At 42.4% G+C, this 18,132-nt stretch overlaps 1 protein-coding gene across 2 annotated transcripts; it reads left to right on the top strand.

Moving 5' to 3' along the window:
• The first annotated feature begins 1,659 nt into the window (after positions 1-1,659).
• hmgb1b (high mobility group box 1b) lies at positions 1,660-6,956 on the top strand. Of its 2 annotated transcripts, none has more exons than XM_018764860.2 (5): positions 1,660-1,757; positions 5,077-5,238; positions 5,503-5,648; positions 5,749-5,923; positions 6,307-6,956. In XM_018764860.2, exons 2-5 carry the CDS (start codon positions 5,092-5,094, stop codon positions 6,448-6,450), a joined length of 612 nt encoding a protein of 203 aa, XP_018620376.1. In that variant the 5' UTR covers positions 1,660-1,757; positions 5,077-5,091; the 3' UTR covers positions 6,451-6,956. The 2 variants fall into 2 exon arrangements, with proteins under 2 accessions (XP_018620376.1, XP_018620385.1); XM_018764869.2 differs by lacking the exon at positions 1,660-1,757 and adding an exon at positions 1,801-2,925.
• The last annotated feature ends 11,176 nt before the right edge of the window (positions 6,957-18,132 follow it).

The raw sequence follows: 18,132 nt of genomic DNA, 5'->3' as shown, positions 1-18,132 counted from the left end.
CTTACGATGGGTTTATCGGAACGTGACTCCATCTTTAGTCGAGGAGCATCTGTATATAGAGATACATTGAGATTTATATATATATATACATTATATATCAATGCTGTATAAACGCTAGACAGGTGTGGACAAGAGCGTAGCTCAAGGGATCCTTTGACTGTAACTCATTCTACACACAGCCCATATAGACTCATTCATTACTGTTCATGCGTCCAGTTTTTCATCACACATCATCAGCGTATACTTTTTACACACAAACACTTTCTGCAAAGTGAGCTGTTCATACACGGACGAAATGTTTGCTAGTTTCACAATATACAGACAATGAATGTACAGTTTTTGTTGAAGGGATTCACACGGTTATTAATTGAATCCTGTGGCGAATTTCAATGGAAGGGTTTATGCTTTAACAACTAGGCTGTTTTGTATCATTGCACACTTTTTCTGCTTTTAAGATGAAGATTTTCTTTGTTGAGGATTTGAGTTTCTACGTTATTCCTCTTGACACATAAAAACATTCTGTAATTTCTGTGACATACACCTGTCATCTTTCAAACTGTCTCTTGTTGCTCCAGAAACTACATATTAAAATACTAATTCAGACCTCTTTTATACCTGAAACATATTCTGTATTGAAAAGAGCCAGTCGTAGTCATAGCTACTGTAAATTATACTTTCTTGAATTTGAAAGAAACAAACTTGTATGATTCTTAAAATGTTTGTGTAACGGTGCTTTCCACCACGATACCGTTAATTGTTTAATTAAATGATACAAATGATGGATACCGCTTATTTCTTGTTAGCACAAGTTACCATGCACCAGCGTCCTTTACTTCGCCATGTAGGTGTCCATGACGACGTCTTAATAACATAAAACTTTAAAAGTACAAACAGCAACCGGCGAAAACTCGTGGCCACGCCCCCAGCGCGCTGCAGTCGGGAGCGCGCAAACCGCCGCTGGAGCGCAAATAAGTCCCAAACAACGCAAAAAGTTCAGGACGGTAAAATATTTACAGGAAAAACCCAGCGCAGGTAATGCAATCATCAGTCAAAACAACTGTTCGGAGCAGGTCTTAGAATCACACTTCGCTGTATTGACTGGGTCTTATTTAGGCAACGTTCATTAAGTCAAACATACTATTGTTGTTAGGCACTGCCAAAACAGAAAGATTATACTGTCACAGATGTTTCTTCGAACTGTTGATAAACAAGCTGACCACATTACGTAAGCAAACTACCTTTTAAAATGTATGTTGAATGCTCTTCTGTCATATGCTAATAAAGTATTCAGTTAACATAAACGGTTTCATCAAGCGTATTTTAAACTGTCCGCATGACTTTAAAGTGCAGCACAATGATGTGTCATACTTCCCACCGACACTCTATATATTGTGCGAATTGCAGTCAAGGCGCTGTTCTCAGTAAGTGTACTATAGAGCGGTCTGCACTGTGACAGACTCTTACACACTCGAAGCATCCAGCCTATAGTCCGTGTAAGATCTTTTTTCGTATAAACGCGCCTTCTAAAATTTTGGTGACGTTTTGCAGACGACAGCCAATCATGTCCCGTTTCAGATTAGGACAATGAAAAGTGGAGGGCGAATCAAAACAGCCGTAGAGTTGGCGGAAGCCAATAGGAGAGAAGCTCTACGGAGGCCATGAGAGTACTGTTGGAGGCTGAAGACGGAGGGTACTGCGTATAGCTATTGCTCACACACAGCCATTGCACTGCACTAACAGAGAGTGACGAGCCTTGGGTAAGTGAGTCGTTAACACGCCTGCTATCGGTACGTAAACCTGTAGCGAGCTAAACACTGAGGAAAAAAAAATTACATAAGGAACATTTTAGGAATGTGAAATTATATATCGCTGTATAATAATGTAAATGTGAAGCAGGGAGTTTTTTCCGCTCCTTCGTGAACCAGTCAAAACAGGATAGATTAGGCTAGAGCTTGATAATCTACTAGTACTAGCAAACGACGTGATTTTTAAATAAGTAACGTTTGCTAAAATAAAAACATACGTCCATACTGCTTATATAAATATTTCGACCACATTACTAATAAAATTGCATTTGCTGTGTCGAGAAAGCGGTGTCAGATTCAGCGAGTGTATAATATTTTTAACATTACATTATTCAGTTTTAATAATTGAAGACACAATGTGTGATGGCATGCATGGTTCTTATTGTTTATGAATAACAGCTTCCCTAGTAAGAGGGATTGCGTTGAAAAGTGAGAAGCTAGCTAAGCTAAGTTGTGCTGTGATATTCGGTCGCTGAACTGGCCGCTGGGCTTGGACGGTGGACGGGAATCCTGTCTGACTGAGCCGCTACGACGACGCAACCTGCTCGTAAATCGGCCATTATGTCTCATATAAGATGTAACATCATTAATTTAGTGATAGAATTCATAAGTTCTTTTGTTTTCCCAAGAGGAACCCATGAAGGAAATAATGAATACGCGAAGACAATATTCCTCTCTAAAGCCAGTGTAATATGGCTGACTATTATCACAGATAGGAACCGAATGCTGAGCCAGTACGCAAATGGCGGAGGCTACGCTAAGCGCGCACTGTCGTCTCGACTTCTAAACTGGCGGCGTGTGTAAGCAGATAACGAGGCCTACGTCAAAAACGTACTCTCTGTATAACTTTTAAAGACAGCGCTTGTACGTAGATGGACCGATTTAGTTTTCTTACTTTAAAGAGAACCCTAGTACGCAAATAGCGGATCCTGCGCTGGTATAGCATTTTGAGTTCGTTCAAGAACGATCACCAGTACGACGATGACGGAAGCTACGCAGATAACGCACGCTGGGCTCAACTTTTTGAAAAAGCTTTTTTTTTCCCGAAGAGCACAAATCTCGAGCGGCGGAATGGGGAAAATGTATACATTTATATAATCCAGTTTGCTTTCGGTGTGTGGTGAGTGAAGTTTTAATGAGGCGACGTTTTCTTGGGAGAAGGCGGGCGATCTCGTTCAGCGTGCCCTGCGTGTAATGGCTGAGCAGCGACACAAAGGGAAGGAGCCATGTTCCCTGCGATGGCCGCAGCCCGACACGCCGCAGTCCGGGCTCGGCGACGCGGGCGGCAAGCGGAATCGCTCACTGTAACACATATAGAGTGGAGCTGAGCACCGTTAACACACCGCTATGGGTGAACGGGCGTCGCGGAGGGAAGGGATCGGCCGAAGGCTCTTTCGGAAACATTTCGCCTGTTGAAATGAGCGGAGGAGGCGGGCGGAGACATTTGAAGGGGACTTTCTCTCATGAAGAAGCCTTTCTCACAAAATGGAAGGAGAAACAGTCCGTCGGCGCGCTGACCTCCTTTCGGCGCTCGCCGCCGTCGGAGGCGCCATGACGGCCGCCAGCTGCCTGACACGGCCGGGTTCGCTACCCCGAAACGCCGGCGCTTAAAGCGGGTTTTCGCATTAGGAAACGAACAAATTTTAACTTTAAAAAAAAAAAAAAAAAAAAAAAAAAAACATTTTGATATTTGTACTTATTTAACGAAGTTTAACACAAAAAGCAGTAAGTGTAAATTGTTTGTTCTCAAGTTAAGCAGAAATATGCATACATTTTTAGTGTTTATTAGTGATTTATTTTTTCAGGCGTACTAGGACTTCATCTTAAGGTTTTGTTTACACAGCAGGTATTGTAACAGTTTGGATATTAGCTTTAGGGGGGTAAGAGACTAAATGTGTACATAATTAATGTATAACAATGGAAGGTTAGGAGGTACTGTGTACTGGTCCCAAAGCTCTCCCCATCTCTCTCTCATACTACATATGTACACATGCACACACTAAGAAGAGGAAAATGTATATTCCTTTCAGGAACCATCATATACTAGGTACATAACAACATGGGCTATAATAAGAATTTAAGCCTCAGAAATCAGCACCATTTAAAATAAATTCATTGTTCAGAATGTGACTTTCTGGCGTTAAGCCTTAGTTTGAATGTGCTTCCAGTTATTTGGGAACACATCTTTGTAGTACACCAATTTTTGTAAATATGCTCTTTTTCCACAAGATTTACATGGTTGTAATGGTAGAAGATGGAACAAATGGAATTGTTACTGACTTATTAATGATATATTCATAAGACAGTAACTATTTCATGTTTAGTTTTTAAAACTGGTCTCATGCTTTAATTTTGTGTGTTACACAGCTACAAAATAAAACACACGCACACATACACATGCTGAAAACGCTTGTCCCGAGCGAGGTCACAGGGAACCAGGGACTACCCCGGCAGCCACCGCGCCCTCTCAAAATGAAACAGATTTTCTCAAATTAATCAAATGGTATAAGTAAATTTCAGACAACTTTGTACTTTAAAAAAAATAAATAAATAAATAAATAAAAAAAGGTGTGTTTATTGCACAGACACATTCTTAGCCTTTGATGGAACATGGAAAGGGACTGCAGTTTAGTTTGGGAATATTGAAGGGCATCCTGAGGTGGCATCCTGAAGCTGTATTTTGGCAGGATGGTGGATATGGAGTCCTTATCAATGTTTTCTGAAATACAGTACATGCAAGTAATAGTATAAGTCCTTGCCCTGAGTATTTTTTGTGACTAGCTGTGTGTATGTATATATACACACATGCACATAACTGTACTGTATGTGTGTGTATATATATGTCATTTGCCTTCTGTGCTGACCTTTACCTCATTCATGCCCCTATCTATTGGCACACAATGCATTTTTGTTTGCTTAGAATAAAGTGTAATTAGGAAAGCACTGATTACATTGTATTTATTGTCAGATTATACATAATTAATCTAGCAAATATTCCAAAGTGACCAAAAGCAAGATTATATATGCAGTGTGCCTTAAGAATGATCAACTATACAGTCATGCTGAATTTCTCAGTGAGAGCTTATTTACTCAAGTGCTGTACAAAGTGTATTTCAAGCCCTTTTGTTCAGACAGTAACTATTTTTCTTAATGAAAGTGAATAAATTAAGTCTTTTACAGTATGATACATGTAAAATGATATCATCTTTTTGTGGTTTGACAAGTTAAATACAGTGGGGCAGTTTGCCACAGTGTTTTTGCTTCTAACCAGATTGAAGTGGCAAAGATGGGAAAAGATCCGAAGAAGCCGAGAGGCAAGATGTCGTCCTATGCCTACTTTGTGCAGACTTGCAGGGAGGAGCATAAGAAGAAACACCCAGATGCCAGCGTCAACTTCTCAGAGTTCTCTAAGAAGTGCTCTGAGCGATGGAAGGTAAGAACATAATGAGCACACAGCTAGCAGAAAAAACATACATTTGATAAAGAAGTGACACTATGAAATTTTGATTGTTTGTCAGTCTTTTGCATTGTCATATGTGAGGGACCAGCAGGGTATACAGCTGGTTAGATTAACTTTACTCACTTTAATTCAATGCTGGTTGCTAGATATAGGCTCAGAACATGGTGGGATTAATGCCATAGTTGGAGTTTGATCTTTGAATGGTTAAATTGCCTTAGAAAGTAACTTCTCTTTCAGACAATGTCTGCCAAGGAAAAGGCAAAATTTGAAGAGTTGGCCAAGCAAGACAAGGTCCGTTATGAGAGGGAAATGAAGAACTATGTCCCACCAAAGGGCGAGAAGAAGAAGCGAACAAAAGATCCCAATGCTCCTAAGAGACCCCCGTATGTACATTACTTTGCCTCAAATATTTTGTGAAAATTAGTGTTTGATGTACTTCAGGAAGACTTACTAAATACACTGTGTATATTGATTTGGTCTCAGATCTGCATTCTTCATATTCTGTGCTGACCATCGCCCAAAAATCAAGAGTGAGAATCCTGGACTGTCTATTGGAGACATAGCAAAGAAGCTGGGAGAGATGTGGAACAGCACATCTGCAGAAGACAAGCAGCCATATGAGAAGAAGGCAGCTAAACTGAAGGAGAAATATGATAAGGCAAGTGGTTGAAATTGCTAATTTCCTTGCTAGATGTAAACTGTTTTTGGTGGTATCTGGACAGTTTTAAGTAGCACAAAAAGTACGTATTCGCTTTGTGCAAAGAGCCGTAATAGGTCTTATGTTAAGCTCAGCACTTGTCTAGAACAGTGGTCACTGATTTTTGGAATTTTTTTAGGTTACTTTTTAATTAGTGGAAGTTGTCTTCTGTAGGACATGTAGCTCAGAATGGTTTTCTTTTTGCTTTTTGGCTTTTAAAGCTTACAACAAACCTGATTGTATATATTCACTGTATCAGCCATTTATATAACTGAACCATGTCAGAAGCAATTTGACCAAGTCTTTACCCCTCTTCTGGTTCTGATAAATTGTATTCTCTTTAGGACATTGCGGCCTACCGTGGCAAAGGCAAGCCAGCTCCTGCCACAGCAACAAAGGCAAAGAAAAAAGATGACGATGAGGATGACGATGATGAGGAGGATGAGGATGATGAGGAGGATGAAGAGGAAGATGATGATGATGAATAAATTCGCTAAGCATAGAGCCTAGGTTCTTGTTTAATATCATTTGGTCTCCCTTTCCCCTTATGTACACTCATTTCTCCAAATAAGAAAATGCAAAACAAAGTGTTAGGCTGTGTATATCAGATGTTTTTAAGCTGTACAGGTTTCCCCTCCCCCCCCCCCCCCCCCTCCTTTTTTTGTAAAGTTAACACTACAGAAGTGTCTTAGCCCTACGTTTCTTACTTTAGTGGTAGTTCATGAACCACTTGGCCGTTGCCTGGCACTGGTTGTGAAACAACATGCAGGAATCGGGATTCCAGTTGATGCACAGCACAAAATCTTATTTTATGTGGGGTAGTTGTTTGTTTGCAGATGTATTTTTGTTTTGTTTTTTAATATTCAACTTTTGCCGTAACATGAGGTCTTTTGCTGTACTTTGAATACCACTGTAATTGCAAGAATAAAAATGCAGCTGTTTTTGTTGACATTCTGAATGCTTCTAAAGTAAAATCTTTTTGTAAAAAACAAAACTGAACAAAACTGTATTCATGATTTCTGTGAGGTGCTGACCAAAATGAGCAGAGGTGAATCAGCAGTTTAAAAAATTTACTTGATGGTCTTACACAACTAAATGGCTAATAGGGGATGGGATGAATACCCCTTCTCTCCATGGGCTGAAATGTATGATGAATTTGATTTGTTTTGGTACTTAGAGCAATTCGGGCAGTGATTTACCTCAGCTAGCATTTTAAATGTAAATCAGGAATTCAGACTTTCTCTAAGACTCACCTTTAGGCTTATGGAGATTAAAAGGCTTGAAGGCATTTAACAAGAAAAAAATTGCAATGCAAATGCTGGGGAGAGCAGGCACAAGTCCTCAGTAAAACAGTTGTGGTTTTCTGCTGCTGCTTGACCCTGGAGCAAGACATTTAACTTAAATTGATCCATTAAAATATCCAGCTCTGTAAATGGATGAAATTGTGGATTTGGACTGAAGTGTCAGCTAAGCAAAACTGCAATGAAACATGACGAACATTGTAACACTTTCTGAATATTCTTCAGGTTGTGATTTTTTTTTGCTTTACAAGAAAGAATAATCTTGCTTCCTAAGAGCAAATGAGGAAAGGGTCAAGTGGGGTTGTGTTTTTTTTTGCTTGTGATCCTAATCATGGTCATTTCTGTTGACATCAATAGCTTTATTGTATATAGCTAGAGAAGTGTGACAAATGGTGCTTTTCTGAAAAATTAGTGTCCTTTAAGTCAGTCAGTGCAAATGGCAAGGATTTTCTCAGGGATGCTGTCATGCAAGGGAATATTGTATAGTAAGGCTACAGCTGGTGTAGTGGACGTGACCTTGTACTGCTGGGTTTTTGGAACAAGTTTCATCTGTAAATACACTTAGTAATGAGCAAAAAGTTGGTTTAGATTATGAAAATGCATAATTTTCTATCATAATACAGCAGGAATAGCTGGTAGTGTAGTAGTTACAGCTGGTGCCTTTGGACCCAGAGTTTGCATGCTCAATTCCCATCTCCAGCTGTAGTACCCTTGAGCAAGGTACTTAAAATTGCTCCAGTAAAATTACCAAGCTCTATGAATAGGTAAATAATTGTCATTTTTGAGAAAAGCATCAGATAAATGTAAATGGTACTTTATAAGTAATAGCACTAAGCACATCTAGTGTGTTTATGTCTGACATGGACAAGCTAACCTGACAGTGATGCACAGCAAATAACCTGTAATGAAAACTGTCTTGAAATATTTCTTTCCTCTTACAGGTCAAAGGCTGGGAAATATTGCACTCATTTTGAATAAGATATCCTTTATGCATTGGGTAAATCTTGGCATGAGGTTATTTTAGGATGATACAAGTGTGATGGATAATTCACCAGGGATTTTTTATGGTGTCTTGCTAATGAAAATACTGTTATAAGAGACCCCTTCTGCATCTCCAGAACTCTAGTGTTTATTATTTGTTTGCCCACATTATCAGGACAAACATCTGCTCAGGTATCCACTATAAACTGACTGAATCTAAAATAAGAATACCTGCCTACTGTATAAATGTTCAACATTGTTGATTGTAAATTACTTTGAGGTGACAATACAAATGTATTACAAACTTAACACACAGTAGGCTACTGTATTGCATTTTGATGGAATGGAAGTCATATGCAAGTACACAGAAATGCAGAGCTTGACTAAGAGTTGTTATATTAAGTGGGCTTTTGGATTAGCTTCCCACCAGTCCTCATGTTCTAAATGTACAGTACTGGGTTAACACCTCACAGCTAAAGTTACAGGCACCACAGAACAGTTTCTCAGTTAGTACACTGAACAAATGACACGTAGATCACTCGATTTAAAGATATAACGTTTTGTCGTATTTGGTTGTTTACCCTTGTCTAACTTCCAGAATTTAATCGAGACAGGTTGGATTAACTTGCACTTTCGAGCGCCCGCTTTACGCCGAGCGCTAAGGACTGACGTTCAAACCTCTCGTACGTCGGAACTGGCAATACGGGCCGCAAGCGGAAATGGCGCTTCCAATATTAACGCGCCAAAATACTTGGTGAAACTGCGTGCTGCGGGGGACTGCGCAGGAAAGTGAGATGTATTCCTCGGAAATATCACGCTGCGACACTTTCAGTTCACACTGAATAACGATAACTATTAAGCTAAGTTATTAGGCTGAGCGTTTGCGTTTCGCATCACGTGATCAGGAGCGGAAACCGGAAGCGGTTATGCTTCAATTCCAGAGCACGGGATTTACTGTCCACAGGATGGAGCCACAGTCAAGCAAAAATTAATTTAACTTTTAGTTTAAAAAAGTATAAATTAATTTTTTTTTTGTTTCTATCGATAGATCAATCCGTCAATCAATCATTTATTAGCTTTCTCGTATAACAATGCAATATTTCATCACTTAATTTGTAATTCAGTTCTGTGACGACAAGTCAGTGTGTCGTGAGAAAATGAGAAGTTTGAGTAGGGAAATGTTTGCCAAACATTTTCAGAAAGAAAAGAGAAACTTTAAAGGACAGAGCTGTACATTTTCAGTAAGTGTAGCATTTCCTGCTTTTGAGTCTGTGTTTATACCTGCTTTAACTCATACCTCTTATCCAATTTCAATAACTGCTTGTGGCGCCATCCGGGCTGCGGTGAAACAGAGTCTATCCCAGAAGCACTGGGGACAAGGCTGATGGGCAAACAACCTGCTCAGGATGCCAGTCTGTTATTTAACCTCTTATGTTATTTTAAAAATCCCTTTTTCCCTTCACGGTCATACAAAGGACATGGCCTCGAAGGCCAAGAATACCAGTGCCAGTTCTTGAGATACTTTTTCCATATTTTGTTGGTGGTGAGTCTGTACTGTGTGTTGCTTCATTCATCTTTTCTGTTGGCTTGACTGTGTTGATATATAGTGTCTGCACAGGTCAGCGCAGAACACTGATTTCCTGTCATGCATAGTACCTACCATAAATTTTACATTCACAGATGGATACACTGCTGACATGAAGCTGAATGGCAGCAGTGTCCAGGTAACCTGGTGCTCTGACTCAGCTTCTCTGGTTTCATGAAAACACGCCTTAACCATAAACTGTCAAATTCAGTTGTGAACTCATGTTACGTAGGTTGTTGCTGTTGTTTGCGTGAAACGCAGCAAACTAGGTTCCATCACATTAGTGTTTTTTGACAACACAGCCTTGAAACACGTATGAAGCTGCCAGGTGTGGGAGCTCCAGCAAGGCTGCCGTGAAATTGTGAAAGTATTATGCAAGATTTTTAAATGCATTATGTGGCAGTAAAGGGTTGTACTACAGCGAACAGCAATGGTCTTGAGCTGTGGGTTTGGACATGGACTCGAATCTAGCTGAGTCTTTGAGGAGTTTACATGCTTTTTCCCCTTGTTTGTGTGGGTTTCCTACCACAGTTCGAAGACTTGTTTTGAGTGGACTGCTGACTTTAAACTCCATGTAGTGTCTGCATGTGTGAATGAATGAGTGTGAAAGACTGCCCTGTGATGGAATGGCATCCCATTGATGGTGTACCCTACCTCAGTCCTCGGTTTCCTGGACAGGTTCTCTACCATTTCAAACATATAATAATGTCGCTTTGGAGAAATTCATCTGCTAAATGAATAAATGTAATGTAAATGACACTTTCCTGAAATATGTCATAGCAATCTAGAGTGAATCCCAGGAAACAGGGTAAATGTCAATGCTTTTTTAAAAAAATCCTTTTACACCATTTAAAAATAGAAATTTTTTACAAATATACAATTGCAAATAAAATCACACTATCACCACATGCTCAATATACTCAGAAAAAATAAGATCACAGACATGGTACCAGTTAAAAACAGATAATCATTACAACTCTACTTTGGGAAAAATTCCACAAATCATATGTTTAGAAACAATTGTACAGAGTGACTACTCCGAAAAAGTCAGACTACAGTGAAGAAAACTCATGACTTTGAGTATTTACAGTCAGTGTCATTGAAATCACACTATAAGAAACAAAAATTAAACAATACTTAATGATCAGTAGACTACTCTCAGAGCAAAGAGATGCAAACAGGGCACTGGACCCAAGTGCAGGATCCTGACTGAGGTACTGGAGGGCTAAGCAGGGTTTATGGTTAGGACGTGGTGTATTCCCAGTATGGTAGTAGCGCTCAGTGGGCAAGAGCATGTGTGAAAAATACGTGCAAGAGTGCAACTTTGGAGTTCCTTGTCTCTGGGAGAGGACTCGCCCTACCCCATTGACTAAGGTGTCCACTTCCACAAGGAAGGTAAGTGTTGGGGTGCTGGAGCACCGGGATGGTCATGAACCTGGTGTTTAATTCCTGAAAGTCATCTAGAGCCTCGGGGGTCCACGCAATCTTCTTCTGTTATTCAAACCAAATTGTATATGTTCCGCATGAACTTTCTGGGGGGCTTGGTAAGGCCCTGCTCTCTGGCGGGGCTGGGGTTCGAGTCCCGCTTGGGGTGCCCTGTGACGGACTGGCATCCCGTCCTGGGTGTGACCTCTCCCCCTCCAGTCTTGTGCCTTGCATTGCCGGGTTAGGCTCCGGTTCGCCACGACCCAACTTGGGACATGTGGTTTCGGTCAATGTGTGTGTGTGTTGAGCTCCCTGTAATCAATGCAAGAATGCAACTACCCATCCTTCTTACCAATGAATCCCGCAGAGGCAGGAGCGGTTGAGAGCTTAACAATACCAGAAGCGAAAGCCTCAGGCACATACTTCTGTATAGCTTTTTACTCAGGTAAGGATAGGGGATATATTCAACCCCTAGGGGGTGAGGTTCCTGGTAGGAGATCAGTAGCACAATACCACAGTCGGTGTGGAGGCAAGGTGGAAGCCCCGGCCTTACTAAAGACCTCTATGAGATCATGGTAAACCTCAGGCACTTAAAGGGGTTGCAGAGCAACTCCCTGGGAAACCCAAGACACGAGTTCCCCGGTGCTCCAGGAAAACAGGATTGTGTTTTGCCAGCCAGGTATACCCCAGAATGATGGGGTTATCCGGCAATTTGATGAGGAAGGAGAGTTCTTCCTCATGGCAAGCCCCAACTTGGAGCCGCAGCAGCTTTGTTTAGGATTCTACTACCCCCGTGCCTAGTGGCTGCCCATCCAGTGTATTTGCATTTACATCTAAATTTACATTTATTCATTTAGCAGACACTTTTGTCCAAAGCGACGTACATCTCAGCAAAAGTACAATTTATGCATTACATTGAGAGAAGGAGACATAGCTGCAGACATGAAAGTCTCAAGAAAACCCAGTTTGTTCCCTACCACTTGCTGCACATTGTTCAAGTAGGTGTATAATACACAGGATAGACAAATCCCAATACCCACACCTTTATTTATTTATTTATTTATTTATTTATTTATTTTTTAATTAAATATTATAAGATGCACAAATGAGCAGTGCAATACCAGAGTAATGGCTGAATAAAGGTTGTATCTGGGGATGCTTCTGGAGTTACGATGCGTGAACAGTTACACCATAGATGAGCTGGAGAGATCTTGGGCAAAGTGGATCTGGAAAAGGTGGATTTTCAGACCCTTCTTGAAAACAGAGTTTCCGCAGTTCTGAGTGACAGGGACAGGTCGTTCCACCACAACGGACCCAGAACCGAGAACCTCTGAGCTTTGCCTTTTGTGCGCGGGACCACCAAGCGACCAGAAGTAGATGAGCGAAGGGGCCTGGCTGGGGTGTACTGGTTGATCAAGTCCTGTAAATAGCCGGGAGCAGTTCTATTGATGCATTTGTACACAGTATCCAGGGTTTTGAATTTCATTCGGGCAGCTCTAGGAAGCCAGTGCAGAGAGATGAGTAGAGGAGATACATGGGAGCGCTTTGGCAAATCAAACACAACTCGTGCAGCAGCATTCTGTAGAAGCTACAGAGGTTTGATTGCATTAGCAGGAAGGCCACACAGAAGAGAGTTGCAGTAGTCCAGACAGGAAGTCACCATTGCCTGGATAAGTAGTTGGGCGGAGTCAGTAGTGAGGTAGGGACAGATCCTACGAATATTATGCAGGATGTATCTGCAGGACCAGGTTGTGGCTTCGATATGTTGAGAGAATGACAGACTCACATCAATCGTTACTCCCAGACTCGTAGCAAAGGAGCTAGGCAAAATGAGTGAGTTGTCTAGTTTGATCGAGAGGTCGTGACAGGAGGACAGACCAGCTGGGAGGTGAAGAATTTCTGTTTTGGAGAGGTTGAGTTGGAGGTGGTGATCATACATCCATGAAGAGATGTCCAACTGGCAGGCAGCAATGTGTGCGGAGATGTCTGACGCACCAGGTGGAAAGAAGAGGAAGAGCTGGGTATCATCAGCATAGCAGTGGTATTTGAATCCATGGGAGGCTATGACCGGACCGAGGGAGGAGGTGCAGATGGAGAAAAGAAGAGGACCCGATACCGAGCCCTGCGGAACACCAGCTGAGAGAGGCAGAGGAGAAGAACGAGAGCTCCGCCAGACCCCTTGATAGGATCTGTCAGAGAGGTAGGACTCAAACCATCTTAGTGCTGCACCTTTAATCCCAAGTTGGTTAAGAGAGGAGAGTAGAATCTGGTGATTTACAGTGTCGAATGCTGCAGACAGATCGAGGAGGATGAGGACCGAGGAGAGAGAGGCAGCTCTAGCAGCTTGGAGAGCGTCAGATACTGCCAGAAGGGCGATCTCAGTAGAGTGACCAACTTTGAAACCAGACTGATAACTGACTGGGAGTTTTGTACTTCTGGATTAAACTGCGTCGTGTGGGACATTGTTTCCAATGTTTCACTTCGACATCTTGTAAAGGTTAGATGTGGAATGGAGTGTTTGACAAGGGTGTATTTATGGGCGGGAACGGGGTCGGAGGTCGTAGTGGGTGGTCCTGATAGGTGGTGCCCCCGCTGTGTTCTCCACTTGCGCTGTTACTTTCATATTACAGGTCGGCTCGCTAAACTGGAGGACAGAGAGAGTTAAGGGTAGAAGATAAGGCAGAGAGGAAAGTGTTAGTGGCATCATCTGTAGATAGATCTGAGAATTGTGGAGCAGAAGGGAGAGCGGCCAGAGTAGCAGAGGCAAAGCAGGAAGGTGAGAGAGATTTTAAGTTGCAGCGAAAGGTGACAACGGGTGCAGAAAGAGACGAAGAGTTAGTGGTGAGGGAGGGTTGAAAGGAAATGAAGAAGTGGTCAGAGACATGCAGCGGAGTGACTAGAGAGAACGGGACAGCCACAGTTGTGGGAAGATGCAAGGTCATAGTTGCCCGCTTTGTGAGTAGCAGGGGATTATGACAGGGAGCGATCAAAGGAGTGTAGGAGCAACAGAAGGCCGCTTGCATGAATGTCATCGACATGCCGGTTGAAGCCACCCAGGAGAATCAGTGGAGAGTTGTCCCCTGGCAGAGAGCTCAACAAGATGTCAAGGTCATCCAGGAAGCGGCCAAGAGGGCCAGGAGAGCGATAAAGGACAACCACAACAAGAGTGATTGGGGCAGTGATAGAGACAGCATGGCATTCAAAGGAAGACAGATCATGCAGGTGAAGCGAGAGAACAGAATATTCCCACTGGGGAGAGATGAGCAGGCCTGTGCCTCCACCTCTGCCAGAGGAACGAGAGGTATGAGAGAAGGAGTAGTTAGTAGAGAGTGCTACGGGTGTGACTGAGTTGTCTGGGGTGATCCAGGTTTCAGTTAGGGACAGGAGATCCAGTGAAAGATGGGAGGCATAGGCTGGTAATGAAGTCAACTTTTCTCACAGCAGACTGGCAGTTCCAGAGTCCCATAGAGAAAGTAAAGCAAAATGAAAGGTTTGACAGGTGAGGATAAACCAGATTGCTGTAGCAGCGAGAGCGCCCAGGTCTCCGGCGGTGGCAAAATCACACGGCTCGCTTACTGTAGAAGACTTTGATGGCCGACGTTGGACGCATGCTCCCTTGAGGACAACTGTAACGGTGGCCTTCCTCGGTGGACTCCCGCAGGTAGACTCCCTTGTCTTTGCACCCTAAGTCTTCAAACCAAGAGGCTGCCGCAACCGCTCCCGTTACGGGTCGCCAGCTGCTATTTAAACTGGGCTACTGCCTATCAGCTGACTTCCTAATCGAAACCGAAACTACACCAACAATGGCGACCGAAACAACCAACCAGACGCAATTAATCGAACTCATGGGGTCACGCCCACTCCCGCTAAGGGACACAGAAATGATCCGGAGAACAGTCATCTTAACAAACCACTAAATACTACTTAATAAACAAAATAATTACAGTGCCACGCAACGCTACACAAACTCGCAACCGATTGTATCTATCAACCTGCACAGCTACATGACATGAATGCACGACGGGAAAAAGCAGTAGCAAAACTATACTTTCCAGAAACACCACGAATAGCAGCGACGCACCTCCAATGCAGAAATATAATGCACAAATATATGTTGTGTTTACTCACAACATAACGTCACAGCCATGAATGTGGATTCCCTACACCTTGGCAAATGCAGTGTCCATAAAGCTGCTAGCAACCCTAGAATCTACCTGAGCTGACAATCAGGTTGCCCCCCCAAGATAATGTAATTGGAACCTGGAGTTGCGAGGAAGGCCGGAGGGGGATGCTCACCTCTTGCTTCTGACGAGTGACTCCAGGGGATAGCCATTCAGGACAAGTGGCCAGAAAGTGGTCTGGTCTCCCACAGTAGAGGCAAAGTCTCTCCTGGACCTATTATTGTCACCATTCCTCAGGGGTCAGGAAGAGGTTATGAAGCAGTAGCACACTGAGGGGGATAGTTGTCTCATTGGTCCAGTGGTGCTCTTTGTACCTGGTTGTTATAATTAAAACCAGGTACTGCTGGTGTGGTTGTGACAACTACAACGCTCCAAAACACACACACACACATTGTCCAAAGCCGCTTGTCCCAAGCGGTTTCACGGTGAGCCGGAACCTAACCCGGCAACACAGGGCACAAGGCTGGAGGGGGAAGGGGACATACCCAGGACTGGACGCCAGCCGGCGGCAAGGCACCCCAAGCAGGACTCAAACCCCCTACCCACCAGAGAGCAGGCCTTGGCCAAATCCGCTGTGCCACCGCACACCCCACTCCAACACAGTTTTAAATATCAAGAAATGTTAAGATACAATAAAGCAAATGCATACTCTGGGTAGCAAATCTCTGTATTACAGGCAACACTTACACACTACAAAGGCAATTCTGAATTATCTGATTTGCATGTCTTTGGTATGTCAGAGGCCCCACAAACCCCACATATAAAGAGATGGATTCAACTCCACAACCTCAGATCTAGGACACCAGTTCTACTCCTGCTTGTAAGTACCTTGCTTTTGTGAATGTACATTAATGAGCTACACTGCACTAAGATGAACTGCAGTTAGTGCTTCTGTCCTTGTATCATTCACTTCAGTTTGTTGTTACATGCACTTACTACTCTGCCAGTATGAACTGATTTCTAAGTTACTTTGAAAAAGGGCATACATTAAACGAATAAGGGCAACAAGGGATTCTATACTAGCCTGGTGTCTCACCTTGACCCTTCATGGTAACCATCAAGGTCAGCACCTCCAGAGGATGTGCCATTTTAGTTTGCAGTTTTTGGGCTGCATCATCAGAGATCTCTGGTGCCTCTATGACACAGTACACCACAGAAGGAGTGGCCACAGGCTTTCTATACCTTCTTTCCCTTTAAAGAGACTATCAAAGCACAATATGCTCTTTGCCCCAGCATTGTTCTAACAGTGGATCTTTATGCAGTCCACCAACTCATACGCTTCCTGTATCCCTTATGCAGACCAGTAACACTAAAGATCAAAAATCAGTTTAAAACTTCCTCTGGCTGAAATGTGTAAGAAATTATAAATAAAGTTAATCAAGCATTCACTTGTAATCTGTTAGTACTTGATAAAGTCTGGTTTGAGAGTCTCTATTGCACCTATCTTTGAAGTGGTGTAAAAATTTTTGTGGTTCATAATAGTTTATTATGTTAAAGTGTCATATGGCAGTAGTTAGTGACACAAACTTCAGCCTGAAGATTGTTGGGTCAAACCCCGCTTTTTAGTTTTCTACCCTTAAGTAGATACTTACCAAAAAATGCTTGAGTAAAAAGACCCAATTGTAGAAGTGGTTCAGATTCTGTAAGTTGCTTTAAAAGAAAAAAAAAAACAGACATGTTAGCAGCAAATTAATGATGATATGAAAATTTAGAGCAGAGCTTGTTTAAGCAACAGATTAATAATAATATGTAAATTGACTGAACTGGGGTTAGGGAAGAGCCTGTTTCTGTTGGAAAAATACTGCTGGAATGGGGTTTTAGGGAGAGGAAAAAAGGCAAATAGTGTAATCTTCTAAAAAAGCCCATATCTCAGGAAAACATACTGCTTTACCCCAGGCAATTCTGAGTTACAATTATCTCAGTCTGAAAATATGTCAGGAAGTTTTGGTCTGGCAGTCAGCACATTAAAAAGAAGGGGAAAAAGAGCATTCCATGTGATGAAAGGAGTATGGTACAACAAAGCACCGTCTTATAGAGCCTTTCTTTTTAGCACAATTCTCAATCCCTTTCATTGTATCGCTCATATTTTAACATTATGGCATAAACTCATTGTGACAGGTCTTTGCGTATTTATCTGGAAAGCATTTGTGTTTCGGGGCTTGCGCTCTTTGCTTCCTATTGAGATGCCTTTGCAGTACCACAGGATTGAGTATAATGCAATGCATTGTCTACACCTGCTTGTCCTAAGCAGGGTCGTGGCAAGCCGGAACCTACCTGGCAACACAGGGAGCAAGGCAAAAGGGGAAGGGGACACACCCTGGATGGGATGCCAGTCTGTCATAAGGCACCCCAAGCGGGGCTCAAAACCCTGACCCACCACATAGCAAGCACAAGCCAAACCCACTGCACTACCACACCCCTCCTTGAGTGTACTGGACTCTGTATATTATCTAGAGAGGAGACATCAACCAATCTTTTTTTTAACTAGATAATGAACATTGAAAGATGAAAAGCAGGTTTATGCATTAACATGTTATTTTAGAAGCGCAACCACTATGTACAAATAACAGGTGCTTTTTACTGCACTGATGAGCTTGATGAGGAATAGTGCTACAGTGATCAAGGGTGTCCTCTGCCTTAAGAAAGCTTTGCGGTCCTGTCTTTGACTGTTACACTGTGCAAGCAGTATCAATGAGT

This window comes from Scleropages formosus, chromosome 10 (assembly GCF_900964775.1).
Source record: "Scleropages formosus chromosome 10, fSclFor1.1, whole genome shotgun sequence".
Lineage (NCBI taxonomy): Eukaryota > Metazoa > Chordata > Actinopteri > Osteoglossiformes > Osteoglossidae > Scleropages > Scleropages formosus.
This window is presented reverse-complemented; position numbering and strand designations above follow the sequence as displayed.